At 39.6% G+C, this 17,820-nt stretch overlaps 1 protein-coding gene across 2 annotated transcripts in view; it reads right to left on the bottom strand.

The window, feature by feature from the left end:
* Window positions 1-224: 224 nt before the first annotated feature.
* The window catches only part of MAP2K6 (mitogen-activated protein kinase kinase 6), a 116,978-nt gene continuing 99,382 nt past the window's right edge, over window positions 225-17,820 (bottom strand). For both annotated transcript variants that reach the window (XM_046676986.1, XM_046676987.1), the window contains exons 12-13: window positions 12,316-12,431; window positions 225-5,557 (exon numbers count right to left, since the gene is read on the bottom strand). In XM_046676986.1, the coding sequence (XP_046532942.1) occupies window positions 12,354-12,431 (78 nt within the window). In that variant the 3' untranslated portion in view covers window positions 225-5,557; window positions 12,316-12,353. The remainder of the gene's footprint in view (window positions 5,558-12,315; window positions 12,432-17,820) is intronic.

The following is a 17,820-nucleotide window of genomic DNA, read 5'->3' as shown; positions in this document are numbered from 1 at the left end:
GGGATGACTTTCTAATGAGTCTTCAAGACTGCAATACTGTTGTTTTGTGATGTTTTGTTCTATTATATTTTACAAGTGGGGAAATAGAGATGGGGGAAGAAAAAGAGAATAGATCGTTCAAGCAAAGCTTTTACCTGCAGGGCTTCTGCGCATAAAAGCAGCATTTCTGGAAAAAAAAAGGATTTCCATGAACAACTCAATTAATATACAGACTCACTGCAGTTTTTAAAATGTCTTTTATTGGTTGTACATTTTCTTACGAGATCAACACACCATTTCTTTCAAGGACACCTTGCTCCTGAATACTTATGTTACTTGTCCTAGCTATGAAAGTCATAGCAAGCACTTTGACAGAGTGAGGTGGTTGGGTGTCTTTTGCCATTATCACTGTCTTCTCTATCTTCAAATTGTTGTTTGAGTCAGTTCATAGATTGACACAACATTGAACACAACACACACGGTGTGAAGTTTTACATACACACGCACAACATCCGGAGACCAGTTACAGTGTCTGCAGCTTGTTCCTTCCTCCTCAGCAGCAGTATGAAACTGAAGAATATCCTGAGATAGGAAATCAAAGTGTAAGCTCCTCATCAACAGAGGAGTCCAAGTTTGACTTAACCTGTCAATTTCTTTTTCCTTTTGAGGTGGTGAGAGGGGAGCCAGAGCGATCGCCATATGAACCATGTAACAACCACCCAGTTCAACATCTCAGCCATTTCCTTGGTCAAAACACAGATTCAAAGAACTATTTCATAGCAATCAGAACCTTATTATTCCTTTACCGTGCTCTTGAATCAGAAAAGAGGAGGGAAATCATAAACTTAGACTTTTTACAAGATACTCTGATTGGAAAATTTCACCATAGAATGACCTATTATAAGACAAAATTACCTCCACCTTTGGCAATTATTATAATGCTTTGTTTATTTACTGATAGAGGACAATCATCCAGGTATTAAGTATGCCCCACCAATGGTATTTGCATTAAAAGATGAATTTCTCAAGAATAAGGACTTAGGACAGGTGGCTTCTCCAAATGTTAAAAGCAAAAATTACTTCTTTAAAGCCACATTATCCCTCAAATCAGTACATTTCTGATAACTCTATTAAAACTCAACCTACATCAGCACCAATACTTGCGTCCACCCCAAGTCCTGCACATTAGCTATTTCCTTCGTTTCAGAATTTTGAGATAAAATCACCAGTTACAATAAGCAGTAGTTCAAAAGAAAAACAAAAAACAATGCACACAACCTAGATAACAGGAAAGCTCGGCTAAAATGAAAATGCACGAGGGCCACCAGAGCCAATACAGCAAAGACAACAAAAGGCACACTTCTCCACAAAACAGGTATTTTTAAATACAATCCTGAACCCTGACTGAAGTTATCAATTAATGTTCATAACTTCCCTTTCCCCATAGAATGATGAAGAATGTTTCCACCTTAAGAAAGCTGTCCCACACATTTCCATATAGAAAACACTAAGTATATACCCCTAACTCCTTTCCTTCTGCAGCTCACAGCAAAAAGTTCCGAGGGCCAGAACATAAATTTAACATTTACCTCAAAGGCACGGAAACATTCCACCCACATCCTTCAGAGGTCTTTACTTTATGAACTTGTAATGAATTCCATACTCTATAGTTCAGCCTGCCTCATTCATAAAGAAAAAGTCTCCCAATAGATAAAGAAGAGATGATTTCCACCAGGGAAAGCTAGCAGCACACTATACAAAGATGAGGGAGTCAGTTGATGAGGAGATCCACAAAACGGCAGTCATTCTTCTATTTCAAACTCTCCAGAGACAGTGTGGAAGATGGGTTTGGAAAGATAGGGTGCACAACCTCTCCGATCTCCTTTCAGAATATTTCAGGTACCAGAAAAAGATAGCATGGCCTCCTAAATAGCATATGGAATTACTTCATTCTAGCATGAAGGGATTGTAAAGACCAGGCATGGTTCCACTTGCCCCAACAGCTGTCTTTACAATAAACATGGCTAAAAACAAATCTGGGGTGTAACATAGGAAAATGATCAATCACACATACAGTCAGCCCTCCGTTCCACAGATGCGGAACCCGCGATAGGAAGGGCTGACTAAGGGACGTGAGCATCTGCAGGGGTCCTGGAACCAAGTAGGTTTTTTTCCTTACAAAGACCAGATTAATAAGTGGAAGCAGCATTTTCAGCAATGAAACTGAAGCACAAAGGACGCTGGGAAAACCCACCTATTTTACTAAAATTCTTGTAAAGTTCAATTCCATATAGAAGTTATATCTAGCATCTCATCAAAATTTTCACAAAATATATAGAAAAATGTTCATGTATTTAAATAAGGAATTTGAATTACATCCCTAATACTTCTTTCAGCTTAAAAGGACCCAATGCAATGATTCTACATAGTAGGAAATACGTCCAACTGTGGAAGTCAACCATATAAAGAAAACACTTTACCTCTAAAAATACCTGCTATTTTATTAAAACATCATCTCATCATCTCAGTTCATATAGAAAATCACTCCTCTAAGAAAATAAATTTGTGACTAAAGAATAAATCAAATACAGGGGTAATATGACAGATAAATTGTCTGAATTTTCTTAATTGCATCTCCTGGGGTGGCTTTTACACAGAGATTGGCTGAGAACTCTACAAATTGTTGCCAAATGTAATTTTTTGACACATAAAGTGTTCTAAAATGGCTGCTGTGAAATCCCAGCTGTTGAATTTGGTTTAGCGGCAAACAAACCACTATCAGAATTCACCACAGACTCTTTATTTGTGTGTAGAAGGCACCTGATATGATTCAGCTGATGTCGAAGCATTCTCTCACGAAATACACCAGCACAGTTCTCAGCTACCAACTACGTGGTTCAGCTTCCAATTAGCTGCTTCAGCTGAACCAGCTTCCCACTACCTTTCTCCACCTGTAACCTTTGTAAAATCCAGCAATGTAACTCTGTTAGCTTGAGTCTCAGATCTACCCTTCTCTGTGCCAAAATTGTCCAAAAAGCTTTACTTTTCCTACACGTCAAAAATTACAACTTCTGCCTCTGCAAATGTTGAAATTTAGAAATTCCACTGCCCATCAAGAGCCTACTCAGGCCACTCCTTGTCACTGAAATCAGGTTATTCTCAACCACTTTAGAAAAATAACCAATTTAAGAATATATATTTATGGCCATCACATAATGATTTTCGCATTTTCTTTCATATGATTCATGCTTAAAAAATAAAGTAAATGGCCCTCTCTTCTTGTCCTTCTGCCTCCAAGCCCCGTTGGCATAGTCCATACAGCAAAAGCCAGGGACTCACAGACATTGCCGGCTAGAAAATTTCCCAGATTCTTGGGCTGTTTAGGGTCCTCAAGTTGTCATTTCATCCAAAGTTCCCAAGCCTTGAACAGTCACAGGGACTTCTTGTTAAAGGGAACAATATTGGTGGCCAAATATCCTAATTGGAGGTTGATAGGGTTTCAGATGGGCAAGGTTGACCTTCATCACACTCTCCTCCCTTTCCCTTCACAAGAGACCCCCAGGGGCACCGCTGAACCTAGTCTGGAAACCACTTCTGTACCCTCAACTCACCTCCCCAAGTATTGAACATACACTAGGACAGACAACTTGAGATCAGAAGAAAAGAAAAGAAAACAACTACTTCTTCCACACAATTCACTGCTTCTGAAAATTCAAACTAGCTTTGAGTGTTGTTTTAAAATCATAAATTCTAGCTCTTCTGGTGAAGATTTGTAGTGTGTTTCTACGAACATTTAAAGTTCTCTTTGGAATTGTGGGAAAACTATGCTCGTCAGGCAACCTTTGGTGTCTACCTTTCTTAAAAACATCCGTCACCAGAACTAAAGGTTAAGGGGCTCAATTTTGGATTCATTTTTCTTTACCCAGAACGTAGCTGATGGATGGGTTGTATACTCTCAAAATGCTTTATCCCTCCTCTAATCATCTACCTTTTTACTGGGTGCCATCAGTTTAAAATGGTAACTCTGAAGAATCAATCACACTAGGAAAACATCAGAAAATTTTCTGATATCCAAACCAATGCCACTCCCTGAATCCTCTTATAGTTTAGTATTTTTAAGAGAAAAAAATAATAATAAAGGTTTGGCTTTCTGATGGGTTTTTCACAAGAGATTATTTTTATAGTAACACTGAAAATAAGTTAAGGACTCTGTCTGCTAGCTTCTTTTATCAGCTTGCCCTTCCATGGAGTTCTTAGTTTAGCACTGCTCTTTGCATTTGTCTTTTCTCCCAGCCCCTAAACATGATTTCTTATCACTGTTCAGCCTTAAACTTCAAAAAGTCCGATGAAAATCCCCTAAGGCAGTGGCTTGACATGCTTTGTTGTAACAGCTTGCAGACTCCAATACAAACGTTGGTAGTGATCGAATGATGCTAACTGCTCATTTCTGGCCACAACAGAATATTACTTAAGGGGAACAGATACCCAACCCAGCTGCTCTTCTTTAAAGGCCAAATAGAAGTTCTTATAATAAGGTCTTATATCTTTAATGAGGGTTTTGCTAAAAGCTCTCTTAGATATCCCTGACATTTTCAAGATTTGGGAACAATAGAGTCCATTTAGGTGGACCGATGCAAAATCGTTGATTCTGAGTTTGGAGATATGAAAATGGTTGGATCAGTTCCTTTCTACAAAAGTGTCAAATCAGCCCAGGCCATCCGTGACCAGAAGAAAAATAACAAGCAAATGCAATCAAGAAAAACAGAAAAGACTGCAATGGCCTGGTCGAAGCCACAGGCTCTAGGGAGCACTTAGGAAGTTCTGTTTCCTATATTAAAACACCAGTAAGCGCCTAAACTTTCCCGTGTTTTCCCTGAACTCAATTTCCAAGTCATGGGAGCATTAGGCTCATTCCTCGAAAAGAGACCCTGAATCCCAGAAATGCAAATGTAACCTGGGGAAAACCCATGCATGTCGAGATTAACTGCCCACAAAGAAATCTGTCCACACTGACAACTCTAAGAAAGAAATACAATGCAAATCTCCCAAAACCTAACTGTAAACTCCCAAGAATAAAGGGCTCAAAGTCCTAGTTCAAATGACAGCACAAGTGATGTCAAGATACTGACAGTCCCAGGGAACTGGGCTGAATATTTTAAAATTCCATTAACACGTGTTTGTGTTACGAGGTGATATTGGTTTCTTTTAAAAAAAAAAAAAATCCCTACTACGAAGTCCTTGACCTTGCTTTGTGTTTCTAGGTAGGCCCAGTCCGTCCTCTTCATCTCAGATAGGAAAGAGGCTTTTTGAGAAATTTTGCTTGACAAAGGAGTTTGGCTCGGGAACTGAAAAGATAAACCTCAACTTAAGTCTTGAATCCAAACGACTCCATCAGAAAACATGCGATGGTAGGATTATATTTACATAGCTGTAAACAGTGACTCTCTAAACCTCAGAAAAATGACACATCTTCTTTGCAGACACCAGGAACAGGTGGTAAGTGATGTATTTGGTGGCAATGTGCTTCCCCCAGAAGGATAATTTCATTTTGAAGCTCTGGAATTCAGGTTTTGTTTCCCTAGGTGAAGAGAAAACATACTTTTAGGTAAATTGCCAAATCAAATACTTAAATATGTCCTCCTAAGGAGTTTCCGAGCATCATCCTAAGTGTAACTAATGTTTGCCTGATGATGCAACAGGAAATAAAATGTTTCTGAATAGTAAAGAGACTATAGCCTTAAGTAAGATGTGTTGTGCTGCTCTGGAAGAAGAAAGTAGAGATAGATTAGGTAAGAGGCAGACAGTTATGTGTACAGCAAGGAGGGTGCAGGTCCTGATAGAACGCAAAGCAAATTATTCTGGTCCCACAGGGAAGGCAGAGCTTTCATTAGAGGCTTTGGGGCCCAGGAATCCAGCCAGGGCTGGCAACCCAAGATAATCACATCAGAAAATAGGGCTTTTGCATAGGCCCCTTAAAACAGAAATTTCCTGATGATTAAAAAAGGAGTTAAGGGGGCTGGCCCGGTGGCGCAGGGGTTGAGTTCACACATTCTGCTTCAGTGGCCCCGGGTTCGCTAGTTCGGATCCTGGGTGCGGACATGGCACCGCTTGGCAAGCCATGCTGTGGCAGGCGTCCCATGTATAAAGTAGAGGAAGATGGGCATGGATGTTAGCTCAGAGCCAGTCTTCCTCAGCAAAAAGAGGAGGATTGGCAGCAGTTAGCTCAGGGCTAATCTTCCTCAAAAAAAAAAGGAGTTAAGATAAAGCAGCCTCCTCTCTCCAGGTCCAGGGACAGGACTCAAGGGGTAAGCCTGTCTCCTGTCACAGTGAGAGCTGGGAGCTCTAAATCCACCTGAGACCCAGTATTTTGACCCAAAACTATTCTTTCTTACTTTCTTAAAAGATGGCCAAATAGATGAGGTGGATGCATTGGAAGATGTTAAGAATTCTATCTGCCTTCTACTTCTGAGGTAAGTATGGCCTCCCAAATTCTCAAATCCTAATACAGTCCTGGCGAAAAGGAATACCAAAGGATTAGTGTCTGGGTTCATGAGTCTCCTTGTATGTGAATCACACTACAAACAAAATGCAAAGATAAGAGATAAGAATGTAGTTAATGTCTAAGAGAAGGGTGCCTTTTATTTCCAAGTTGAAGGAACTTATGTTGGTTACTTCATAGAAATAGAAAAAGCAGGTACTCAATTTAATCTGAAGAAAACTGCCCCATTGGCTTCCAGAGCAAGGAATACTTACCTGAAGAAAATAAAAAGCAATTTTCAAGAGACTGAGCAGTCCCCATCCTTTCCAAATTCATTTTCCTATGTCCATCTTCCTAATCTACCTCAACAGCAGTTGAGCTAAACACTAACTAAATGGAAGAACTCTACACACATAGTTAATCAATTGGAGTTTCCTATTTGCTGGTCTAAGGACAGGTGTTGGCAAACCGTGGCCTGTGGGCCAAATCTGGTCCACTGTCTGGTTTTGTAAATAAAATTTGATTGGAACACGCCCATCATGCTTACTCATTTACATACTGTTTATGGATGCTTTCATGCTAAAACAGCAGACTTGTGTAGCTGCAACAGATACTATATGGAACACAAAGCCAAAAATATGTACTATCTGGCCCTTTATAGAAGAAGTTCGCCAGTGCGTGGTCTAGAATGTCACAGTTCACAGTCTACAGAGCAGAGGTTATTGATCGTATGGGGTCTAGAAACCGCACTTCTCCTCCCACTCCCCTTCAACGAAAAATGTTTGCAAAATTATGTGTTTCATGTAAAATGTGCATTTTCCTAGGGAAAAGGTCCTAGCTTTCAACAGGTTCCCAAAGGAATCCAGATACCCCAATTAAAGCCAAAGAAAACCAAATAGTATCTTTAGCTGCCAGCACATTTAATAGTGCTAAACACACACACACACACACACACACACACACACACACACTCCCCTAGATAAGAGGAACATGAACCTTCTAGAATAAAATATCTTTTTTCTGTTCTATCAGGTTCCTTAGCTTCCTCTTCCTAGATTATACTCTGGCATTTTTCCAATCAAAGATATAAATTTTCAGGGTGTACAATTAAAAACCCTACCTTGCCCTTGCTAATTCAATAAAAAAGGAAGATTCCTTAAGCCAGCAAATCTCCATTTGAGTCACAGATAGACATTAAGAAGGCAAAATTCGCAGCACAACAGAGGTTTAATTCATTTTACTAGATCTGAACACCAGCTCCAGTGAATTTTATGGATATATGAACCCTACCTTTGAGGTCAGAAGGAGTTACATAGCCAAAAAAGCATCAGGGTTGGAAATTAGGAACTCGGCATCCGTTGCACTTTCAGGTCAAAGCTCAAGTGCTTTGTTAAACACCTTTAGGAGAAACAGTAGTTTCTCTGAGCAGAACTGATGAAACCCCTTGGTCAACAAAAGCATTTTTAGTGTTAAACTATGAAAAACTTGTCCCCTCTTTGCTTCTTATGTGATTATATTCCAAAGATACAAAGCCAAGTGCAGTTGGAGAAACCAGGAGCCCCTTTAGTCTCAGTGCCAGCCTCCTCTAATGCTGAGGCTAATGAGTATTTCATTTTCTAGATTACGACATCTGGCACTGCTAGACTCATGAATAGCAAAGGAGGGTAGGACCTCAATTAAGAAGCTAATTGAGCAGAGGAGAGCAAAAAAATAATGATGATGAAACACAAAGAGTGAAGTAATAGAGAGGATTAAGTGGCCAAGAATTCCATTTTGAGGGTCACCGACTGTAGACAGTACAAACATCAGTATACAGATATCTATGCTCCCCAAACTGTGTGCTGAGACATTCTGAGATGCCCCAGCACACACAGCAAACTCACAGGGGCACTGCAAGATATGGTAAATATCTGAGGGAAACACAGCAACATCTGCAGGACCTTGCGCAACCTACTACTATTAAGCTGTTTGGACCTAATTACTTAATAAATGGAACTGTTAACTATTTTCTTTGGCCTAGGTCACCATGAAGGAAATTACAAAGACAACCAATGGTGCCATGAAGAGAGAAAGTTTGGGAATCTCTCGCATATACATTTTTTTGTTAGGCTTGGAGGATATACAAGATCTGTAAAACACAAACAATTTTGAGCTATACCCACATACACTCATTCTCAGATGGCTTAATCAACATAGAAGCTGCTTATTTAACCAGGTCATTCTGACTATGTCAGTGTGACCAAACACAGTCTTTAAAATATACGCTCCTCCACGGCCTTCAATCACGGGTAATAGATGAGTGCCATGCGTGAAATCGACGACTATCTGACTGATATTTTATCATCAAGTATACATATCTATGTGAGTTCTCTCCCCTTGAAAGTCACCATTTTGGGAGGTTCTACGCTTATTCCAGGAAGGCTGACTTTGCTTAAAAACAAATGCACGCTTTTTTGGGAAATCTACATTTCAAATTAGCTTCAGAGCCCATGATACGGTCTTTCAAAAAGATTCCGTGATGGTAAAACTTCAGCTCTGAGGGCAGATCTGAATTCCAGAAATTGTCAAGCACAACTTGTTGCTAAGTCTGATAAACAAGACAACTAAACCAAAGAGGGAAATACCTGGTAAGGATTTTTGGAAAAACAAAACAAAACAAACAAACAACTAAGGAGTAATTATGAAATGATGATTCTGCATGTTAAATATATGGGGGAGGAAATGGATTCTGAAGCCTTTGCTGAAAGAGAAGTGGCAAAAATACCTTAGTAGCATTATTCATACAAATATATAGTCTTTCAAGGTGGCTACTCTGAAGGGCAACACTCATTAATAAGGACATATATACAGCAATTGTCTTAAAAGTCATTCACATTATCTTTTTGGCACACCTTTGAAATCAACAATATATAGAGAGAGATGGATATTTTTATAAACATAAAGATAATTTATAATATGGACAATTATATGATAAATCAAATACATTTGGAAAAAAGAGCATCGTCTCTTTTGTAGAGATATGCTGACTTTCTAATACATTGATAGATATAGGCAGGGCTCATATTCAGATGGTCTGCATGCTGGTAGCACATGAAATATTTTGAGTATCATCCCTGGATATGGATGTTTTTCTTCTCTCTCTCTCTCTCTCTCTACACACATACACACACACACACATCCACATCCATATATATATATACATACATATATATGCATGTATGTACAAGAGACTCCCAACTTATATCAACTTAAATATAGTTTATGAATCTCTATATTTATTTTAAAATTAGTTGTTTAGAACTCATAACACAGTTCTCAAAAAAAAAAAAAACCACATTCTAAAATTTAGACTCATAAGGCTATCAAGCCATTCAGTACAGAAGACATCTAGTCACCATGTAGTACATTGTTTCTATAGGGAAAAGGTATTGCAAATTTCAAATTAGTATTCCAGGAACATATATTCTCCGATAGTGGCAAAGACGTCCCCATTGATGAGGACACGGAAAGAAGTGAGAGCTCTTGATCCTCTCTACAGTCACCGCAAATGTTGAAGAGAAGGTCATTTTAAATCAATCTCTCTTTAGGAGGTACTAGACCAATGTTCTCAACCCTGCTGTGCTTCAGAATCACATGAGCAGCTTGTAAAAAATAGCAATTCTCAGGGCCCACCCTGGAAGAATCTCTGGGACCTTGGCATTGACGGGTTCACAAGCTTCCAGTAATTCCAACGTGCACCAGGGTTGAGAACCACTGACAAACTCCTTCTCTACCTCAACGTGATTGTCTTGCAAATTCAGGCCCTGGAGAGGAGTACACACAAGAAACACACTTGGGTAAGAATATTTCAAAGAAGAAACCACATTGAACAACAGCTATGAATAATCTGACTCAGACCAGAAAGATGTTTTGCTCTACACATTTGACCAAAAGCTGCAATGGAATGACCTCGGATTTTTTTCTTCTACCTTCTTTTCTCGCAAGATGGATGAATCACGCAAGGAATACAGTTGTGATTTTTTTCTTTCAGTCTCAAAGAGAGAAACTTTCAGATTTAGGAAGGTGGGTGGGAAAATGAATGGCTATAATCACTAGGATAATACTCCTTTTCTGGCAGGAGAAAGATGAGGACAGAGGGAGCTTCAAAGCGATGAAACTGACATTTAATCAAACAGGTAGGTCTTAGAACCGAATACGAAGAAGTGTATGGAGATGCCATACTCACTCTGGGCAACTGCTAGGAGCTAGAGGTCAAGAACAAGGAGAAAATGCAAACAGAGAAAAATACATGATTGCACTTCAAAATCTAAAAGGGGAAGGGGAGGATTCAAGGGAGCGATCCTCTCTCCTTATTTGTGAACTTCAGGCAAGGAAAGAAACAGAGTGTGTTCTTTTCCTCTTTTTTTAATCAAAATCCTCTGTCCTTGTACTGCAGGAGTAGCCTTGCATTAACACAATGTCCAAAAGTGGTATTTCCTGGTTGTTATCAGTCTGTATTTTCCCTGTGGATCACTTCACTCCTTGATCTTCAAGAAAGTGAAAGCCCCAAATCAGAAAACCCATGGGTGTATTTGGCCACGAGAAAGAGCTTTTGTGGCTTAGTCAACCTGCTGGGAATCCACAATGGAGCTAGCCTCCTGTCGTGAGCTAGCTACTGCATGCTGCTGAAGAAAGATGTGGCCTCAACTCAATCTGCGGAAATTTCGCAATCTATTCCCAGGAATTAATTCAACCCTCCCCATTATCTCCTCTCCTTATCAAAGAACTACTAACCGCCTTTAATTTTTTTCTATTGCAGCCCCTCCATTAATAGTAAGGCTTCGTCACTGAACAAGAAAACAAAACCAAAAAAAAGTAGAGCATGTTAATTACAAAGGAAATCCTTGGGGCTTTCACCTGGTAGGAGGGGCGAAAGCTGAAGGCACCACTTCTCTGTGTGATTTGACACGATATTTCCCCTCGGGACTGACAAATGTCCTCCTTACTAAATATAGATGTTCACAGAAGCCACTTGGCAGAACTTGTGACTTACCAAATACACACACATACACACACACACACACACACAGATAGAAAGATAGATAAATGATACAAAATCACACCACAAATCACATTCCATTAATACTATACCACAAACATCAAGAGAACCAAATCTGTGACTCTTTGAGCTGTGATAAAAGTGATTTTGTTTTTCAAAGTTGGGAAAAGAGTATGACCAGGTTATCTTGCCACTTTACCTAAAATATGTAGTTATTACCCAGGACTGAATAGATATTTGGGAACGTGGCAGAAACCACAACAACTGGAACAGATATTTCATAAGAAGAGCTCCTTGTTGATATTTTTATAATACTCTTAAAGATGCATCTTAAATAATTTCTTCTGGACCATAGACAAGATTGAACTTAAAAAATAAAAGCCCTATAAATATTGTCAACCCAACCTTGTCTTTTACATCTCCCTCCCTGCATAAAATGGAATCTTTTCAACCGAGTGCTTAAATATAAATATTAAAATAATCAGTGGGACAAACTACAAATCTACTTACAATTTCATCACTACTGTAGCACCTTTTTACCAGGGCCAATGTATTCATTTTGTAAAGAACAAGAGAAGTCTGAGAAGCTTAAGGACTCATATGACACATCATTAAATATTTAATCACCTTTTTAAGTCCTAAGCTTTTATCATATTTCATCCATCTAGACAGTTCATTCTATACTATAGATTCCAAGTCCCCCTTTGGAGGGGAAAGAAAAAATGGGGAGAAAAAAATGTTCTGAAAGGCAGGGTTAAATTATCTCAAAGATGAGTTTCTATTGGCGCTTTAGTGAACGTGCTTCACCCAATACACCCACCAATCCACAGGAGGGTCAACCGATTGAGTCCATTGTTTTTAGTCTCCAAGAATCAGTTTTACAAAAGATGCCACGTCTGTTGCTTTGGATTCGTGTAGGGTGAAAAATGGATGTTGCTAGGAAAGAAAAGAAAAACACCTGGTATGAATATTTGTCATTGACAATATAAGAGATTAGCAAATTAATAGATCTGTTTAGTAAACAAATTAAGTTCCCTGATCAGGGCTAAAGCGGACTCTTCCTACCCCTTCCCAAATCAAGTGCACACTTAGTGATGCAAGCTTTTTGAAGGTATCTCAGTTGCCACTCCTCCCATTTTGACACCTGCTTCTACTACAGAGTAACTATTGCTTTAAAATATATATATGTAATTAGGCTATATAAATCCCATCTAAGCTAAAATACAGAGACTAGCAAAGACAGTCCAAAGCTTTGATTTACAAATAACCCTGTCCTCTACAAAGTAATTTTAGACTGAGTCAGTAGCCACAGTGTTAGGCCACTTTGCCTAAGGCGAACTTTTGGAAGGCAGAGAATACCCTTTGCCTTAAGCTATTTCAGCCTACAAAAGGTTACATAGGAAGACTCTACTTTTGGATAGTGGGGGACACCAGTAAAATAACTAGAAATGTCATATATTTATGCACATTCATTTCTCAGGAAATGGGCAGTAGAATGAGAAACCAATTTTGTGGAATAGTAAATGGGCAAGACATTGCTTGTCCTTGACATTGAAGAGCTGGTTTGGACTGAGACAGTTAACAAAGCCATTTTCTAAACCACATCTACAGCCACGAGTTATACTTATGTCTCTCTTGCTGAAGAGCTGATCCATTTGGAAAATAATGTAGACTGCCAAACTCTAGGTATGTGTGGAGAAAATTCAACTTGGAGATTAAAGATTGAAAAGCAAAACATGATCTCTATTCACGCAGCTCAGATTAAGTAAACTTACAGAAACATCAAGTCTAGCACTTTGCTGGAGAATAGGGATAAGGGAGACCACACATTTCAGAACAATTCTGAAGGAAATGAAGCCATTTTCTCTGCTCCAGAACAATCCTCCCTGAATTGCTCAATTTTGTTATAATAAGTGCCCAGCTGTCACACTGGAACCTTACACCCCTAATTAGAAGGAGATACATCAGATACATCATGATCCACTGTTCTCACAGTGGAAACAGAATCAACCAAACAACCAAAAAGGACAATTTCTTCAGGTGGAACCTAGTGCCATGTACCCCCCGCCACACACACACACACACACACACCCCTAGCACAGCTACCTTGCTGATTGTCTGGTGGTATTATTTTCAATGACTGGTTGAGCAGCTAAATATGAGCATTTTTGCATGCAGACATGTAAATGACTCACTCTGTTTCCCCTGACTTTGGGATTTTAATTTACAACCTTCATGTTGTCTAGCTGTAGGTTTTCTAATTATATTTGTTTTAAACCTGACAGCAAAGGGCTGGATGAGTCAGCTCTGTGGGGAACTGAATGCCCACCCAAGGAAGTTTTAGGAAACAATGCAAATGGGAAGGGAACAAAGAAATAAAACCCAAAAGAAGGTAGGTGGTCACTGTTAACTATCATGATTCAGAAAATGGAAAAGAGGTTTCCTGCTTTTCCCCATCTGAAGATACAGGTTGAGTGTTGGCTCAGAGCCTCACACCCACTGTATTAACTGAAGCTCTAGATGCCAGGTCCTTCATCCTGAGATCTTTGGACAAATAAATAACAGCATTACTTTTGATTACTAACCACTTAGCACACTTACTAAGTGCTTCACCATCATGCTTATTAGCTTTCCCACATCCTCTTGACATTTGGAGATCTTTTAATGTACTTAAAAGCTTTTACTATCAAAACAAGACACGTCAAACCTCAGACTGTCTCAGTGACTGCTTCCAATGCCTGCCAGCCCCATCTTGCCTCTGGTTCTCCTGGTGGCTTTTAGCTCAGTGGATATAGCCTGAGTCTGTGAATGAATTCAATAACCTGACCTGAAGTCCTTGACCAAAAAAAAAAAAAAAAAAAAATCCTCAGGCATCTTTCAGTTTATTCTCAGGCAGAGAGAGCTAGAGGGCAAGGGGAGGGGAAAACAGGCAGGCCTGTCAAAATGGAAAGTGTGACTCGCCTTCTTGTGTGGGTTTTGAGGCTGTAAAAGGTTGGGAGGGAACCCAGTCCCTCCTATAAGCAATGGACTAAGAATAGCAAGGACAGCAACCAGGAGAGGAGCAAATGAGGCACCATGGAATGATCCCCAGACCATGGTCCCAGGCTAGGTTTCTCAAAAAAGGAGCCAGGTACACGAAGGGAGGACTTTACCACCAGCTGTGCCTGGAGAAGACATGGAGATCCCTGAACATACTGCCAGAAGCACTGGGCAGCAAGCTACAATTACCAATGGTCTCCATATCCCACGCACAACACCTCATCCCTCAAGACTATGGTTTTCTATGGTTTTCAGTCATCCTTGCTTAACACTGCGATTCAATCTAGAACTTCCCAGGATATTTGGAGAACATAATCGCCTCACTGAGCCATCACTTGAATCACCTGGTTATCATTTCTGGTGGTTACTATCTGGGACAGGGGTTAATCAATGATGGTCCTGGCGCCAAATCCAGCCCACTGCCTGTTTTTGAAATAAAGTTTTATTGGAACACAGCCACACCCATTGGTTTACATATTGAATATGGCTGCTTTCATGCTAACACAACAGAGCTAAGTAGCTGTGAGAGGCCACAAAGCCTTAAATGTTTACTATCTAAGCCTTCACAGAACAAGTTGGCTGGTCCCTACTCTAGAAGAACAAATCTTACTGAGCCATGTCCCCCAGTGGAAGTTTGAGCAAACAAGTAAATGAGATGATCTTAAAGCATGTGCATCTCTCAAAGCAAGTTTGGGAGGAAAACACTTGGGATTTCTATAAGAGGTACATGTCTAGGGTGGGGCCTTAATTATACTGTCCTTCACCTGAAAACAGGCTTTTTTTCCCCCTTTCTACGTCTTCACCAACTCCTACCATCTAAACAATAGCCTCTCAGCATGTTTTCCCAATGCTGAAGTCAAAGAGTTTGGACTCAGATTTTCCATTTAAAAACCTCAATTGCACAGGAAAGCAGGGAGTAGTTATGGGCCTTAAAAGGCAAGTCCATTTCCAGTACCACAAAGACTAATGCCATAAAAAGGTCCCATGGGACCTTACAACATTAATATGTATGCCATAAAAGCCCACAGTGTTAGGATATATTGGAAAGCTAGAATTCAACACCAGCTGCCAATGTGTATTAAGCTAGAACTCAGCATTTTTTCTCAAGTGTGTTCCAGTGAAACCTCTGATAAGAGGTCACTTGGAAGGAAAACAAAATGTTCTCCATTTCAAATAGCCAGAGATATAGAGAAATGTTCTTCTTTTATCCAAAAATACTGACAAACAAGGCAACTTTAAAATAGGAGTACAGGCGCCATAGGACCCCACAGGAATCACTCTATATCTAAGGCACTTTATGTGAAATTAATTTTAAAATGCTCTCAGGGTTGCAAAAACATACCAAAAAAGGGTAGCCAGAACTGAAAAGGCCCCTGACTGGCTATTAGAAACATAATCAGGGGGGCCAGCCCGGTGGCGCAGTGGTTAAGTTCGTGTGCTCCACTTCAGTGGCCCAGGGTTCGTTGCTCGGATCCCAGAGGCTGACCTACACACTGCTCATCAAGCCACACTGTGGCAGAGTCCTACAGAAAAAATAGAGGAAGACTGGCACAGAAGTTAGCTCAGGGACAATCTTCCTCAAGCAAAAAGAGGAAGATTGGCAACAGATGTTAGCTCAGCACCAATCTTCCTCACACACACACACACAGAAATATATACATATATACATATAATCAGGGAGGAAATATTCAACCCAAACATGCAGTATGCTAAGATTTCCTCAAGCATGACTTTTCTTTTCTCCCTCCACTGTGTGTCTTAGCTGAATAAAGCTGATAGAATGCTGAGTCCCCGGGGCTGCCTTTTTAAAGAGAACACTGGAGGCCCAAGGAGACTGCCCTGTCTCTTCTCAAACTCCTCCCAGCATCCTTTTATGGCCATCCAACTGGAGAATGGTTCAGACTTAAGTCAAAGCTCAACCAAGAGAAGTGAAAATCCATGTAACTGGTTGTGACTATCACCAATCGCCTAGATCAGCTTTCTATTAACTCCCTGGCTTAACATCTCCAAGTGACCTTTTTCTTCTTTTTTTTTTCCCCATCCTTATTCAGATATAAGTGACATTTAACATTGTTAAGTTTAAGTGTATAATGTGATGATTTGATACTTATATATTACAAAATGATTACCATGATAAGGTTAGGCAAGGTATCCACCAATTCACATAATTACCTTTTGTGTGTGTGTGTGGTGAGAACTTTTTAAAAGATCTACTCTTCTAGTAACTTTTAAGTACACAGTACAGTATGACCACACTATACGTTACATCCCAGGACTTCATCATCTTACAACTGGAAGTTTGTAGCCTATGACCACCTTGACATATTTTCCTCACTCCTCCCATCTCTGGCAACCATCAATCCACTCTCTGTTTCTATAGGTTCAATTTGTTTAGACACCATATACAAGTGAAATCATAAGTATTTGTTCTTCTCTGTTTAACTTAGTTCGGTTAGCATAATAACTTCAAGATTTGTCCATATTGCTGCAAGTGGCAGGATTTCCTTCATTTTTATTACTGAATAATATTCCATTGTGTATATATACACCACATTTTCTTTACCCATTCATCCATCAACAGACATTTAGGTTGTTTCCACGTCTTGCCTATTGTAAACAATGCTGCAATGAACATGGGGACGCAGATATCTCTTCGAGATAGTGATTTCATTTCCTTCAGCTATATACCCAGAAGTGGAATTGCTAGATCATAAGGTAGTTCTATTTTTAATTTTTTGAGGAACCTTCATACTGTTTTCCATAGTGGCTGCACCAGTTTACATTCCCACCAACAGTACACAAGGGTTCCCTTTTCTGTACATCACCGCTAGCATTTGTTATCTTTGTCTTCTGACAATAGCCATTCTAAAAGGTGTGAGGTGATATCTCATTGTGGTTCTGATTTGTATTCTCCTTATGATTAGTGATGGTGAGAACCTTTTCAAGTACTTCTTGGCAAAAATCAACAAATGGGACTAATAAAACGAAAAAGCTCTGCACAGCAAAAGAAACAATCAACAAAATGAAATGGCAACCTACCGAATGGGAAAAATATTTGCAAACCACATATCTGATAAGGAATTAATATCCAAAATATATAAAGAACTCATACAACACATTAGCAATAAAAATAATAATCCAATTAAAAAATGAGCAAAGGACCTGAATAGACACTTTTCCGAAGAAGATATACAACTGACCAACAATTCCATGTTAGAGCCACCTCACCACATCATTTGTTAAGGGATATCAGGAACCTGTACTTAGATCAGCCGCCCTGATTTAG

Source organism: Equus quagga, chromosome 11 (assembly GCF_021613505.1).
Source record: "Equus quagga isolate Etosha38 chromosome 11, UCLA_HA_Equagga_1.0, whole genome shotgun sequence".
Classification (NCBI taxonomy): Eukaryota; Metazoa; Chordata; class Mammalia; order Perissodactyla; family Equidae; genus Equus; species Equus quagga.
The sequence above is the reverse complement of the archived record's forward strand: the minus strand, read 5'-3'. Positions and strand labels throughout refer to the sequence as shown.